Source organism: Neophocaena asiaeorientalis, unplaced genomic scaffold (genome assembly GCF_003031525.2).
Source record: "Neophocaena asiaeorientalis asiaeorientalis breed wild unplaced genomic scaffold, Neophocaena_asiaeorientalis_V1.1 scaffold150, whole genome shotgun sequence".
In the NCBI taxonomy this organism is placed as follows: Eukaryota; Metazoa; Chordata; class Mammalia; order Artiodactyla; family Phocoenidae; genus Neophocaena; species Neophocaena asiaeorientalis.
Window position 1 is genome coordinate 6,708,503 of NW_020176571.1, and position 14,921 is coordinate 6,723,423.

The window sequence follows — 14,921 nt, forward strand, 5'->3', positions numbered from 1 at the left end:
TTTTTTGGTATTGCATTGTAGGAGGTTCATATATACTTTGGAGATTAACCTCGTATCAGATATGTTTTCAAATATATATATTTTTAATTTCACAGGTTGCCTTTTTACCCTGTTGATTATTTTCTTTTCTGTGCAGAAACTTTTTAGTTTGGTGTTGTACTTGTTTATTTTTTGTTGTTGTTGTTGATTGTCAGAATTAATTTGTTTTTTTTTTTTTTTTTTTTTGCGGTATGCGGGCCTCTCACTGTTGTGGCCTCTCGAGTTGCGGAGCACAGGCTCCAGACGCGCAGGCTCAGCGGCCATGGCTCACGAACCCAGCCGCTGTGCGGCATGTGGGATCTTCCCGGACCGGGGCACGAACCCGTGTCCCCTGCATTCGCAGGCGGACTCTCAGCCACTGCGCCACCAGGGAAGCCCCTAGAATTAAGTTTTAACATTACTAATTTTTAGAAAGATTTCAGATTCTTTTCATCTATACTATATAATTTATTTAATACACATTTATTAAACACTATGTTAAACTGAGCCACTTAAGGAAAACGACCACCATACCAGTTAACATGCATTAACTACTAATGAGTCTGATAGACACAAAGAATCCATTTTATTAAATGAGAAAATAACTTGCCTAGGCTGACACACATAGCTGGTAAGTGATATCGACCAGATTTATACCTAGGCACTCTGGCTCCAAAGTCTTTGCTCTTAGAAACCACATATATTCCCTTGCCTAAGAGTCAGTCTTTTTTCTGCTCTTCTCCCACATATACCTTTATGTTTCAACTATACCTAACTACTTATAAATTTTTAAATAACCATTTGTATTTGTTTTCTAAGGTTGGGTGATTTAATAAGAAATATACTTGGTCTTTGTCTCCGTGGCTGGCATAAAATCTCCTAAAACCCTTGGAATTTCCTGACTGGTAGGAATGTCTGTTATTCATAAGGAGCCCGTTGGGACACACCTAAATTTATGCCAGTGAAGTGATTCAGGGTGCGGCCCCCGGATAGCCTAAAGATGGGGCTGGTCACCAGAGAGACCCAACGATTAGAGGGTTAACACTTTTAGCACTACCCACTGACCTCGGCAAGGAGGAGCTACACGTTAAACTGTACAAAAACTCTGGAACAGGGACTTCCCCGGTGGCGCAGTGGTTAAGAACCTGCCTGCTAATGCAGGGGACACGGGTTCGAGCCCTGGTCTAGGAAGATCCCGCATGCCGCAGAGCAACTAAGCCCGTGCGCCACAACTACTGAGCCCGCATGCTGCAACTACTGAGTCTGCGCTCTAGAGCCCACAAGCTGCAACTACTGAAGCCCGTGCACCTACAGCCCATGCTCCGCAACAAGAGAAGCCACTGCAACGAGAAGCCCATGCACCACAACAAAGAGCAGACCCCACTCGCCGCAACTAGAGAAAGCCCGTGTGCAGCAACGAAGACCCAACATAGCCAAAAAAAAAAGCAAAACAAAACTCTGGAACAAAGAGATTTGATGAGTTTCCAGGTTGATGATCATTTCCATATTTGGAGAGTGTGGTGCATCCCAGTTCCATGCAGACAGAGGTTTCTGCTCTTAGGATCTTTCCAGACCTTGCCCTATCTATGTACCTCTTGTTGACAGAAAAAAAAATGCACAAGGTGAGAGTTGTGAGTTAAGTTTGATTTGGGGCAAAATGAGGACTATAGCCTGGGAGACAGCATTTCAGATAGCTCTGAGAAACTGCTCCAAAGAGGTGAGGGGGAAGGTCAGTATGTATGTGATTTTGGTGAAGGGTAAGTACATGCAATCCAGCACGTACTTTTTGGCAGAATGTTTCTGCTAGTCACGAGGGGCAGACGTCACCATGAAGGATTTTAGTGCTTTTCTAGGTATGAGGAGATGCAAGAATTGGGCTCATAAAATCGGCTCCTGAAAATATCTAACTATCTGAAGACCTGTTCTGCCAGTTTTCTTCCCAGAGCACAGAGTGCCTCATTTCTGCTCTCCACCCTGAACTCCTTTCAGGGGGCTGTTAAAGGTCAGCACCTGCAGCGGCTCATAATTTGATCCTTGTAGAGGTAGATGGCAAGTGCCAATTTGTAGGTGACACTCTTCATCTGAATACTTTATAATATCCTGTGTAGTTAACTGGTAAATGTAAGTAAACATTCTCTGAATTCTGTGAGCCAGTATGGCACATTGATTGAACCCAGGAAACGGGTGATAGGAGCCTCCAATTTACAGACAGTCATTCGGAAGCACAAGTAACAACTCAGACTTTCAATTGGCAGCTGACGTGGGGACAGTCTTGTGAGACTGAGCCTTTAATCTGTGGGACTGAAACTGAGCAGGACCCTATGGGGCCCCTGAGCATGAAAGCCTTTCTGTGTCCCCCGTTTCTTGACTTTCCCTGAGTACTAGAGATCAGGTTCAAACACTTGTTAATCAGGGAAGGGAAGAGATGCAGAGACAAGAGAGGAGCAGTCAAGAAACAACAGTGCCGGGCTTCAACTACTGAGCCTGCGCTCTAGAGCCTGCGAGCCACAACTACTGAGCCCATGAGCCACAACTACTGAAGCCCACGTGCCACAACTACTGAGCCTGCACTCTAGAGCCCGTGCTCCGCAACAAGAGAAGCCACTGCAATGAGAAGCCCACTCACCGCAATGAAGAGTAGCCCCTGCTCGCCGCAGCTAGAGAAAGCCCGCACAGCAACAAAGAAGGAATGCAGCCAAAAATAAATAAATTTCTTTATTTTAAAAAATATGATTGAATAATAAGATTTAGCGGAAATACGTTCTATTCACTTTCGTTTCAGACTACTTGATGTTACCTTTTTCTTACTTTTGGTATCATTATGGATTTTTTAGCTTTACAATATGTTAACCTCAGACAGTATTCTCTTTTAGATGCCCAAATTATCGTAACTTTGGCCAGTAGGAGTCCCTTTTAAATTGGCTCCTGTGTCCTTCTGACATGGCTACATTGATCTTTGAAAACTTCTATGCTTCCTGACACAGTAAGGTGTTCCAGCCTTATCTATCTCTTAGCCCCAGGTACGGAATCAGCTATTTCTCTAAGAAGCCTTATTTACTTTCAGTGGAGTCACTGTTAAATCAGTGCTTCTAAAAAAAAAAAAAAAATGGGGGCTTTCCTGGTGGCGTAGTGGTTGAGAGTCCACCTGCCGATGCAGGGGACACGGGTTCGTGCCCTGGTCCGGGAAGATCCCACATGCCGCAGAGCGGCTAGGCCGCTGAGCCTGCACGTCCAGAGCCTGTGCTCCACAACGGGAGAGGCCACAACAGTGAGAGGCCTGCATACTGCGAAAAAAAAAAAAAAAAAATGGAAAGAAGGAAAGAAAAAAAAGGTAGTTCCCTAGTGGCCTAGTGGTTAGGATTCTGGGCTTAAAAAAAAAAGAAAGAAAGAAGGAAAAAGAAAAAAAATCTGATTGTAGCATTTGCCAATTTCCATGGTGTAAATACCCACACTGTGATAGATGTCTAGCTACCTGCGTGATTTCACTGAACACAGACCTGGGAAGCAGTGTGCACAACTGGCTCTCAGGAGCCGGCTGCTGTGCAACCAGTGCTACCCTTCTTGTGAGTCACAGCCCACAACGGATCCTGGCATTGGAGACTAGTGATACTAGGCAAAAACAAAAATTTTGGGCTTCCCTGGTGGCGCAGTGGTTGAGAGTACTCTAGAGCACAGTCTCAGTAGTTATGGTGCATGGGCTTAGTTGTTCCGTGGCATGTGGGATCTTCTCGGACCAAGGCTCGAAACCCGTGTCCCCTGCATTAGCAGGCAGATTCTTAACCACTGCACCACCAGGGAAGTCCCAACAAAAATTTCTTTAAATGAAATTCAAAAAGAATTTTGGTCAACATTAAGACATCAGCTGTTAAAACTATAGACAATGTTTTAATGCATCTGAGTGACAAAAGTGGCTACGATAAAATGAAAGGGCCTACGGATGGCAGGTTTAAAGTCCTATTGAAACTTATTATTTAAAAAAAAAAGAAGAGTATTGTGTCTATCTGTGCTCTGTAATCAATACAACAAACATCAAATCTTTTTTGTGCTAAGCACTTACAAACTTTAAAAGTTTAAAAAATTACAGAGGCTTCCCTCGTGGTGCAGTGGTTAAGAATCCGCCACCAATGCAGGGGACACAGGTTCGAGCCCTGGTCCGGGAAGATCCCACATGCCTCAGAGCAACTAAGCCGGTGTGCCACAACTACTGAGCCTGCGCTCTAGAGCCCACGAGCCACAACTACTGAAGCCTGCGTGCCTAGAGCCCGTACTCCACAACAACAGAAGCTACTGCAATGAGAAGCCCGCACACTACAACGAAGAGTAGCCCCCTCTGCCATAACCAGAGAAAGCCCGTGCACAGCAACAAAGACCCAACACAGCCAAAAATTAAAGAATACATATATTTATTTTTTAAAAAATTACAGACTGTTGGTGAGAACTCTAAAATCAACATAATGACCAGATTCCCCAGATTTTCCAAAGCAATCCTGATGTCAATATTTTGTCCCATGTGGACTGATTTTCATCATACCATGTGGAATGATTTTAGCAGGTCAGTTATGAGCACAATAGTCTGTGGTTTAGTCTTGCAGCAGTGCTATATTATATCTTCAATGATCGCTCTCAGGTGTGTAAAGAACCCCACATAATTGGTTATGCGTTCATGTACTCACTGAGTTTACTTTCACTGCCAGCCTTGTCCTGTTTGTGTGGTCAGGAAACATGACTATGCTCTTCCTCAAGCAAATAGGAACTCGTACTGATAAGTTTTAATTTGTTCATTCATTCATTCAGTTGTTTATTCACATGTCCAGCCTTATGTGGAGCCGAGACTGGAGAAAAGAAAAAAAATCCCTACTCTTTTTTTTTTTAAACAGGAGCCCTACTTTATTTATTTATTTTTAATTTTTTAATTGATTTATTTTTGGCTGCATTGGGTCTTCGTTGCTACGCGCGGACTTTCTCTAGTTGCGGCGCGTGGGGGCTACTCTTCATTGCGGTGTGCGGGCTCAGTAGTTGTGGCTCACAGGTTTAGTTGCTCTGTGGCGTGTGGGATCTTCCCACACCAGGGCTCGAACCTGTGTCCCTTGCATTGGCAAGCGGATTCTTAACCACTGCACCACCAGGGAAGTCCAAAATCCCTACTCTTAAGGGAAATGTGAATGAGGGAGACAGACAAGGAGGACAATTAAAATATGCAGGAGCAGACTGAGGAATAAGGAAAGGTTCTAGAGGAAGCAATGCTTTCAGTTAAATTTGAACCTGTTCTTACTGTTGTTCCATTGCCTTGATCCTGCATCTCTCTGAAAGGACTTCATCAGTTTTTCCATCACCTGGCAATTTCCACATATTTCTACAACTTCAGCATACAACGGGACTTCCCCGGTGGTCCAGTGGGTGAGACTCCGCACTCCCAATGCAGGGGGCCCGGGTTCGATCCCTGGTCGGGGAAGAAGTCCACACCCACAGCTAAAAGATCCCTCATGCCGCAACAAAGATCCCGCATGCTGCAAAATTAATTAATTAATCTTCTTTTAAAAAAAATTAAAATCAATATACAACCATTCATTGATTCAACTAACATGTATTGGAACCCTATTCTATTCTGGACCAGACCAGAAAACCCAAACCAGATCATGCTCCCATGGAGTTTCAACCTAGATATCTAAAATTCAAGATAGAATGGAGGACCATAACATGCATAATCTTCAAATGTCTTTCCTTTGGCTGTGAGGATCTCGCATTTTAATTGACCCTTGAAGGATGAAAACGATTTTTACAAGCAGGGGTGAAAAGGATTTTTAAGTCAGAGGCAATAGCAAAGTAAAATTGTGAGGCAGGAAATGTTGAAACTGTTTGAAAACTGACAAATAGTTCCCTTGGGCTTAGGTAAAAAGGACATATACTTCTTGGGTGTACAGTCTATGTTCCAGACAATACTGGAATGATAGGTTGGGTACTGAGCACTTGAAATGTGGTGAGTGCAGCTGAGGAAAATTGTTAATTTTGTCCCATTTTAATTCATTTAAGTTTGTATTTAGACTACATCAAACTAAAAAGTTTCTGCACAGCAAAGGAAACCATCAACAAATGAAAAGGCAACCTACTGAATGGGAGAAAAGATTTGCAAATCATGTATCTGATAAGGGGTTAATATTCAAAACACATGTAGGGGCTTCCCTGGTGGCGCAGTGGTTGAGAGTCCGCCTGCCGATGCAGGGGACACGGGACGGACAGAGGATCTGAATAGACATTTTTGTAAAGAAGGCAAACAGATGGCAAAAAAGACATGAAGAGTTGCTCAACATCACTAATCATTAAGTGATGATTAAGGGAATGCAAATCAAAACCACAGTGAGATATCACCTCACATCTGTTAGAGTGGCTGTCATCAAAAAGAAAAGAAATAATTAGTGTTAGTGAGGATCTGGAGAAAAGGAAACTCTCCTACACTGTTGGTAGGAATGTAAATTGGTGCAGCCACTATGGAAAATGGTATGAAGGTTCCTCAAAAAATTAAAAATAGGGACTTCCCTGGTGGTCCAGTGGTTAAGACTACAGACTCCACGCTCCCAATGCAGGGGGCCCAGGTTCGATCCCTGATGGGGGAACTAGATCCCACATTTCACAACTGAAAGAGCCCGCCTGCTGCAAGGAAGATCCCACATGCTGCAATTAAGACCTGGCACAGCCAAATAAATATATATTTTTTTAATCCCCAAATTCTTAAAAAAAGAATTAAAAATAGAACTACCATATGATCCAGTGGTTCTACTTCTGAGTATTTATCCAAAGAAAATGAACACACTAACTAGAAAAGATACATGCTCCCCCACGTTCATTGCAGCAGTATCTACAATAGCCAAGATAGGGAAACAACCTAAGTGTCCATGGAATATTACTCAGCCATAAAAAAGGATGAAATCTTGCCATTTACAGCAACATGAATGGACCTAGAGGGGATCATGCTAAGTGAAGTAAGTCAGGCAGAGAAAGACAAATACTATATGATCTCACTTATATGTAAAATCTAAAAAAAAAAAACTCATAGGTACAGAGAACAGTTTATTTGTGGTTGCCACAGGCAAAGGGCTGGGTGGGGGGGCAAAATAGAAGGGAGTCAAAAGGCACAAACTCCCAGTTATAAAATAAATAAGTTATAGTGATGTACAGCATTGATGGCTATAGTTAATAATACTGTATTGTATACTTGAAAGTTGCTAACTTTAAAATTTTTTAAATTCTCATCACAAGAGAAAAAAATTCTGTAATTGTGTATGATGACAGGTGTTAACTAGACTTATTAAGGTAATCACTTCACAGTGTTTACAAATAGTGAATCATGTTACACACCTGAAACCAATATAATTTATATCAATTATACCTTGATAAAAAAGAAACATTAAAGAAAAAAGTCTGTATTTAAAAAGTGAAGCAGTGTAGACAAAGACAAATACTGTATGTTATCATTTATATGTGGAATCTACGAAATAAAACAAAGAAATGAATATAGTAAAACAGAAACAGACACACAGATATTGAGATCAACTAGTGGTTACCAGTGGGGAGAGGGAAGGAGGGGCAAAACAGGGGTTGGGGATTGAGAGGCACAAACTACTGTGTATAAAATAAATAAGCGACAAGGATGTATTGTACAGCACAGGGAACATAGCCAATGTTTTGTAATAACTTTAAATGGAATATAAGCTATAAAAATATTGAATCACTGTGTTGTACACCTGAAACTAACATAATATTGTAAATCAACTATACTTCAATTAAAAAAAAATTGAAGCAGTGTAAAAAAAAGTTTTAAGTTGTGTAAAATGTTTTTGTTAAACACAGCCTAATTAATAGGACTACATTCCTCCTTGATCCTTGAAAATTTAGTCTCAATTAAGATGTGCTGTAAGTGTAAAATGAAGATTGGATTTTGAAGATCTAATACCAAAAAAAAAGAGAATAAAATATCTTACTGATAATTTTTATATTAAATATGTGTTGAAATGAGAATATTTGGGGTATATTAAGTTAAATAAAATATAATATTAAAAGTGACAACTCTTTTTTTTTTCATTTTTTTAATGTAGCTACCGGAAAAATTTTAATTTCATGTGTGACTCATATTTCTATTGGACAGAACGGATCTAGACTTTTTCGATAACTTGTTCAAGTTACTTGATTAGGAGATGATGTAATTAAATTTTTGGTTTAAGGTAATTCATCTAGCACTGGTGTGTGATGGATTAACTTTTGAATATTGGAGGAGGGAAGAAAGTAATAAGGATCTGGGAGCTGGGATTAGGTCCTCCAGGATCGGTTGGAATAATGAATAGTTGCAACCCAGTTCAGACAGGAAAATCAACATTTCTCAAATTTTTTCTTTCTTCACCCTGAGAGTTTATTTTCTAAGGTTTTTTCAGATTCAAAATAAACTCCATCTACACCCAACCTAATAAAAGAAAATTAACAAATAACATTCTATGCAACAGTTGTTCTTTATGAGGAATATTACAAACGCGAGCGAAGAGTAGGATTGGCTTTGGATGTCTTTAAAGCAGTCACTAGCTTTTTCTGTGCCTTGAAATGCCATTTACATTGTCCTGTTGAAGAGGTAGTTTTCCCCGTCTTTACTTTGACAAGGTAAATGTGTTTACAGCCCTTTGTTCCCTGGTTTTAGGATCTTGGATCTGTTTGTTTTCCTGCTTGGTTATCATATTACCAAACATCCTCTCACAGGGCAACCTGAGAAGGAGATTGAGATCCACCGTGGAAGATTACCTGCCTTTGGATCCAAGAGATTTCAGGTCCTGATTCATTCATTCCCATTCTTCTAAGCAGGCCTCCATTAAACTGTTAGCTGGGGAGTTCATAACATTCCTCCCCAACCTATTCCATTTTGAAATTTATCGACCACCTTTCCTCTGCTGGCATTCTCCGTGGGGACTGGTCACCAGAGCTGTGGCTCCAGCCTGGGTGGAGCTTGGAATCTCGTGGTGCCTGCTTCCAAAGTGCACCCAAGACCCCAGTCCCCCAGCCAATCCCCCCAACACATCAACAAACAGTCGTATTGAGCAACTGTCATCTGTGGCCCACAGTGAGGGTTGCCTAACTTGGAGGTCCCTGTCACCCTGGGGACAAGTCCGGTTCCTGATCTGGTTTCTGAGAAGCAGGAACTTAATATTAAGTCCCACTTGCTCAAGGAGTATTCATCTCAATATATTCAGCATACCTTTAGATTCCTGAGATCCAGCTGAATTCCAGTTGTTACCGTTTAAAGATATACATTGACAGAAGTGTTCTCTCTCCCTCTAAGCTGCTTAGCTTCCTTAAAGGTAATTTTCTCAGGCTGAGTTTAGCCAGAGAAAACAGGTTTCAGATCTCTCTCGCCTTCACCCTCCCTATTTTTCCACCAAGCAGAAAATACCTACAGATTTCAGACATCTAAATCCTGACCCTCAGTATTGTTTCACTACACTGGTTTTACACAAATTCTTTGGGACAGGTATAATCCTAGGCCTTTACAATTATTTCATCTGTTCTTTCAGTAAGTATTGGAAAAATAACTGTGTTCTGGAATTACACTGGAACCTGCTCTGAGTGAATGAAGGGCAAAAAGACCTACTTTTTTACTTTCACTGGTGCCATTTACTCTTGCAAAACATTAAGGAGTAATTATTCTAAGGCAAGGGAGAGGGAGAAATAAAAGACAGTGATTTAGAGCCAAGAATGACACTGTGAGGGAATTCCCTGGCAGTCCAGTGGTTAGGACTCTGCGCTTTCATTGCTAAAGGTGTGGGTTCGATCCCTGGTCAGAAAACTAAGATCCCACAAGCTGTGTGGACAAAAAAAAAAAAAAAAAAGAGAGAAGAAGAAGAAGAAGAATGACATTGTGAGACAAATAATAAATAAAAGTCAAAGAATGGAGAAAAGACTCACATGGGCACATGTCGCTGTGAGGCTTCAGGGTCCGGCCTCCAGCCTCCTGGGGCTGCTGAGAACTTATGTGGCTGGTGGGACTGAGGAACCGAATTGCTAATTTTAGTTCATTTAAAATATCTTCCCGTTAAACACAACTTCGTTGTTTTGATTAGAACGACATATTACTTTAGCTGTAGAAAACAGAGTCTAAGTGGGGATGTAAGATACACACGGGATTTCAAAGACTTAGTAGGAAAAAAGTAAACTATCTTAATAATTTTTAAATTGATTATAATTTAATCAATTATAGTTTAATATATTTATAAATCAATTGTAATTTAATCAAACTCAAATAGTATTATTTTGGCTATATCAGGTCAAATCAAATAATTATTAAAATTAATTATTCTTGTTTCCTATGTTTTTCTTTTAAAAATTTTGATGCAGCCACTTAGAAAACTTAATATTACATAAATGACTCAGATTGAATGTTTATTGGCAGCACTGCCATACAGGATATTTTGTCCTTTGGCTGCTAAGTTCAGTTGCTGTGGTAACTAAAGGGGCCTCTAGGCTCAGGGTTTCCTGGAGGATTGGGAGAGTGGGGGAGGGGAGGAATGACCTCAGGGAAGGTTTTTTTGGTTGTCACGTTTCACTCATTGCCAGTACTCTCAGCTAACAATGAGATTTAGAAAGTATCCTCATTTAGTGGTTTCGTTTTGTAATGTATAAAAATATCGAATCAGTATGTGTTGCACCTAAAACTAATACGATAATGTATGCCAGTTATACTTCAGTTTTTTAAAAGAAGTCCTCATTTCAGGAAAGACCACACGATGTGGTCTGTTTCAGGTCCAGTGGTACCAGTTTGAATTCCAGGCTCCCAACCAAAACCCCAAGGGAAGGTGCACTTTCTTTCAGTGGCTCCTCTCACATAATTCTACCTCTTTACCGGCTTGTCGCACCCCACCCGCTCTTCCCCTGCAGGGTCTGCTAGGCTACAGATTAACAGGCATTAGGAATTTGACTACTGATGTTTCCCCCCAGCAAAGCCACCCAACTCTACCTACTACGAACTTGTCCCCCTTCGTTAACTCTCACACAGGAGCACTTCTCTCTCCTTTTATTTTCCTTCATCTTCCTGTGCTCACAGTTTTCTTACCTGTCTTTCCTACTCAATCTTCCTCGCTTTGCTTGTATGGCTTAGAAATCAGATATTTATCTCACCCTTTTCTTTCAAGAAATTCACAGCCCAGAAGGAATAGGATATTGCTAATTAACTCCAGTTGTGTAAGAATCAGTTGGCCTCGCCCCTTTTTAATGTTTTAAGTGGAAGGGAAGCACCATAAATTCCTTGAGGGCCAGGACTTTTGTGTCCTATATACTGATGAATCCGTCTGATGGGTAGTACGTGCTCCGCAAATACCTGTTTAACAGAATTTGATCATTTCCCTCCCTCTAGGTACTGTAAACCCGAGACTAGAGGCAAAATACTGCAGAATGGGTAGAATTCAGAATGGGTGGGGAGTTGGTGAATGCCATATTTTCAGGAGTTTGGATTGTGTCCCATGGGCAGCTGATTCTCTCCTTTCTGCTGCCCGGGAGAGTTGGTTTGGCTCCTAGACACTCAGGTTTTCTCCCAGGAGAGAGTATGCTCATCAGAGGACAAGTAGAGCCAAAAATTCTTCCAATTCTTCCTTCACTCGCTTTCCTTCTCTCAGACTGTCCTTCCCTCCCCTTCAAGATTGTAGACACAGCCTACAATCAAAGAGCAGCTGATAAATGCATAGGATTAGGAATAGTTTCAGTTTACACTCCGTCAAACAACGTTAACTCTCATATAGTAGCACCCACTCGACTTTCCTTATATAGATAGCGTTTATTCTTTACGGATTTATTCAGTTCTGAGCACTTGCGAGAGCAAAAAATAAAGTGTATCTGCCCTCCCTCCAGGCTTTTCTGGTAGCATTTTTGTCTGTGAAACTAAGAGGCTGTAGCTGCTCTTAGAAGAGGAAAGGAGGACGAGCTTCGGAAAAAAAAAAAAAAAACCACGGAGTAGGGAGGGTGGAGGATGTGGTTTTAAAGAGATGGGGGGGGTGTGGTCTAGGGTGGGGGCAGAGCTTGAGGTCACAAAATTCCGGGAGGTCCGGAGATCACTGGGGGCGGGGGCGGGGTGGGCCTGGGGGCTTGTCGCCCAGGCTCCGCCCTTTGCGGAGCTTATAAATAGGTGCCCATCCTAAGGGTGCGTGAGGAGACGTTGGAGCGGTACCGAGGACCTGTCTGAAAACTTGCTGCTGAGAAGGACATTTGGAGGTTTTGTTGGCTGGAAGAGGGGTCTCTGGAATCCCACTTCTAGATCTTTATTGAAGATTGAAAGGAATTAATTTAGGGCCATGGGGACAGCGAAGGTAAGAACGATACAGTTACTGGTTTTTGCTTGTTTGGGGTACGCTCCGAAAGGCAAGCCTTAATGGTGATGGCTGTGCTCTCTTCCTAGCCATCTTAAAGCCTTTCCATTTCTTCCCCAGCCTGCAGTGCCACAGTTCCACCAGTTCTCTTTGGATGTCATTTCCTATAAAGGATTTATCCCTGTTTGATGCACCTTCCTGTGGTAGGGAAAGTCACATGGGGAAGTTGTGTTTGTTTCTCGTTTTTTGTTTTTTTTTTTTTTCTTTAATACAATTACAGGCTACTGAGAATGTGAGGATGAAACCGGTTGAGTGTTCAGGGGATCAGGGGCTGCTTGGTTGTGTTGATTACGAGTGTGGGTCTGAGAACCAGCAAGAGGATTTCTCTGGACGCCTTAGACCTTGAAAGGACCTGGGATTTGTTTTGGGGCCTGGGTCGGTGTATCTGTTCTATGACCTATGGGATTCCCTGGATACTAAGGAGAGAGGATTCCAGTTGTCCTTCCTGTTGTGGCTGATTGTGAGTGCACAGCATTTTAATGTGTTACGGATGCAGTATTTGTAGGGAGAAAGGTATTTTCATTCACTGAGGTAACTTACTTAAAAATAAAAGAAGAGAAGGGATGAAAAAGTGGGACGGCCCTCAAGAATAGTAAATGATGAGAGAAAAAGAAGAGGTTTTTACTAAAAGGAGAGGATTAAACAGAAAGCGGTGCGCTGGCGGGGCTTCAGGGGTACTAGATGCCTGGGAGGCAAGGTCAATTTGGGGAACTGAAACTCCTGGCCTGCCACTGTCTGACCTGAGAGGGAAGGAGTTTAAGGTGAGGAGGGGTTGGGGTTCTCAGGTGTAAAACTTGAGCTACCTTGAGGTGGAAAGTAAGATCACGCCCACTGGAATTATTCCCAGCCAGGTGAGTGATGACTGGGTTGATTACTGCACAGCCCCTCACAAAATGTCTCCATCTGGGGTTGGGCGTGAGCTTGTGCTCGCCCCCTGGTGGGTGGGTGGGGGATAGCAGTACATTATTAAGTGAACGGGGAAGAATTTCAGATGGGACCAAGGATACAGTAGGTTGATCCTGTAGATTACGTGATGCAGTTAAGAGCAGCCTGGTGATGACGACACACCACCAGTACTCGGGCTTCTGTGGAATCTGGGGTACGGGTGAGCGTACGCTGGATCTAGCTGTTTCCAGAGTCAATTGTTCTTAGCAATCCTAAGGCATTTTACTGTGCCCTCACTATTTTTTCTATTCCTGAGCACGGTTCTATGCTTGCTCTTACCTGGGGCTGTTTTTCGAATGCTTCCAAACCGACTAACCCAGTTATCTTAACTTCTCCCTTTTCCCAAATTCTCTTGCCACTTTCCCCAAGTTTACTCTGCATGCTCACCCATGTATTTCCAGATAAGCTCTTCAGTTCTTTCGTGTTCCTCATTCATTACCTAACTCGTTAAGTTTTTGTTGTTTTCATACCGCTCACAGGCTGAGTTCTTCAGATATACACATCTTCTTAATAAGAGGCAATCATCCATCAAGAGTTTTGACTGTTTCTTCTTTCCTCCCTCCCCGCCCCCCCCCCATCTTCAGAGAAGGGCTGGTGTGGTGCCAGGAGTCAGGCAAGCTATCTGAACAAGGGAACCTGCCAGCCCAGGCCCTGCCCTCTAGTAACCTGGGCCTGACGTGCCTCTAACAGTGTGGGGTTTTCTCTCTGCAGAAGCTGACGGGCCGCCTCATGCTGGCTGTGGGAGGGGCAGTGCTCGGCTCCCTGCAGTTTGGCTACAACACTGGAGTCATCAATGCTCCTGAGGTGGTGAGTGCCAGGCAGCTAGAGTTTGGAATAGGATAATTATTCCTTTAGGTAGTGTTTCCAGAATTAACAAGTTTAGACACACTTGGTAGGTAGCTTGGCTAAGACCTAGAGGGGGAATGATATTGGTGGGGGTCTATTTGAATCATTGATCAAGGCAAAAGGCTCAGGGGCTCCCTGTACCCTGGACTGTACCCATTCTTCCTCTCACCCTACGGTGACACACTTCCTTTATTATCTCTTAGGGGTTAGTTACCAAGTCTCAGGGTGGGAGGGTGGCTGGGATAGTCACCGAACAAGAGTACATCAGTACTACTACCTACTGGAATTTTCAGGACAAATAAAAAAGTATTCTTTTCAGAGCTGGTAACATTAACTCCAGTGTGTTACCTGTCTCATCCATTGCCATCTATTTATTCCCTTGATCCGCTACCTAGAAAGTAACTGTAATGCTGTTCTCGTAGGGAGGGGAAGATCCCCAATGTTTGTTTCTTTTCTCATCCAGTTGTAACGGTCTCTTCTCCCACCAACCATTTTAATTTGCAGATCATAAAGGACTATCTCAATTACACTTTGCAAGAGAGGTTCGAAAACCCTCCCTCTGAGGTGGTACTCACGTCCCTGTGGTCCTTGTCTGTGGCCATCTTCTCCGTTGGTGGTATGGTTGGCTCCTTTTCTGTTGGACTCTTTGTCAACCGGTTTGGCAGGTATTAATACTTTTTTTTTTTTTTTTTTTTTTTTTTGTTTTGTTTTGGTTTTTGTGCT

General features: G+C 42.4%; 1 protein-coding gene across 1 annotated transcript in view; it reads left to right on the plus strand.

The window, feature by feature from the left end:
- The first annotated feature begins 14,054 nt into the window (after positions 1-14,054).
- SLC2A3 (solute carrier family 2 member 3) overlaps positions 14,055-14,921 on the plus strand; it is a 10,510-nt gene continuing 9,643 nt past the window's right edge. Inside the window, exons 1-2 of the mRNA XM_024733530.1 lie at positions 14,055-14,159; positions 14,703-14,863. Coding sequence (XP_024589298.1) covers positions 14,082-14,159; positions 14,703-14,863 — 239 coding nt within the window. The 5' untranslated portion in view covers positions 14,055-14,081. The remainder of the gene's footprint in view (positions 14,160-14,702; positions 14,864-14,921) is intronic.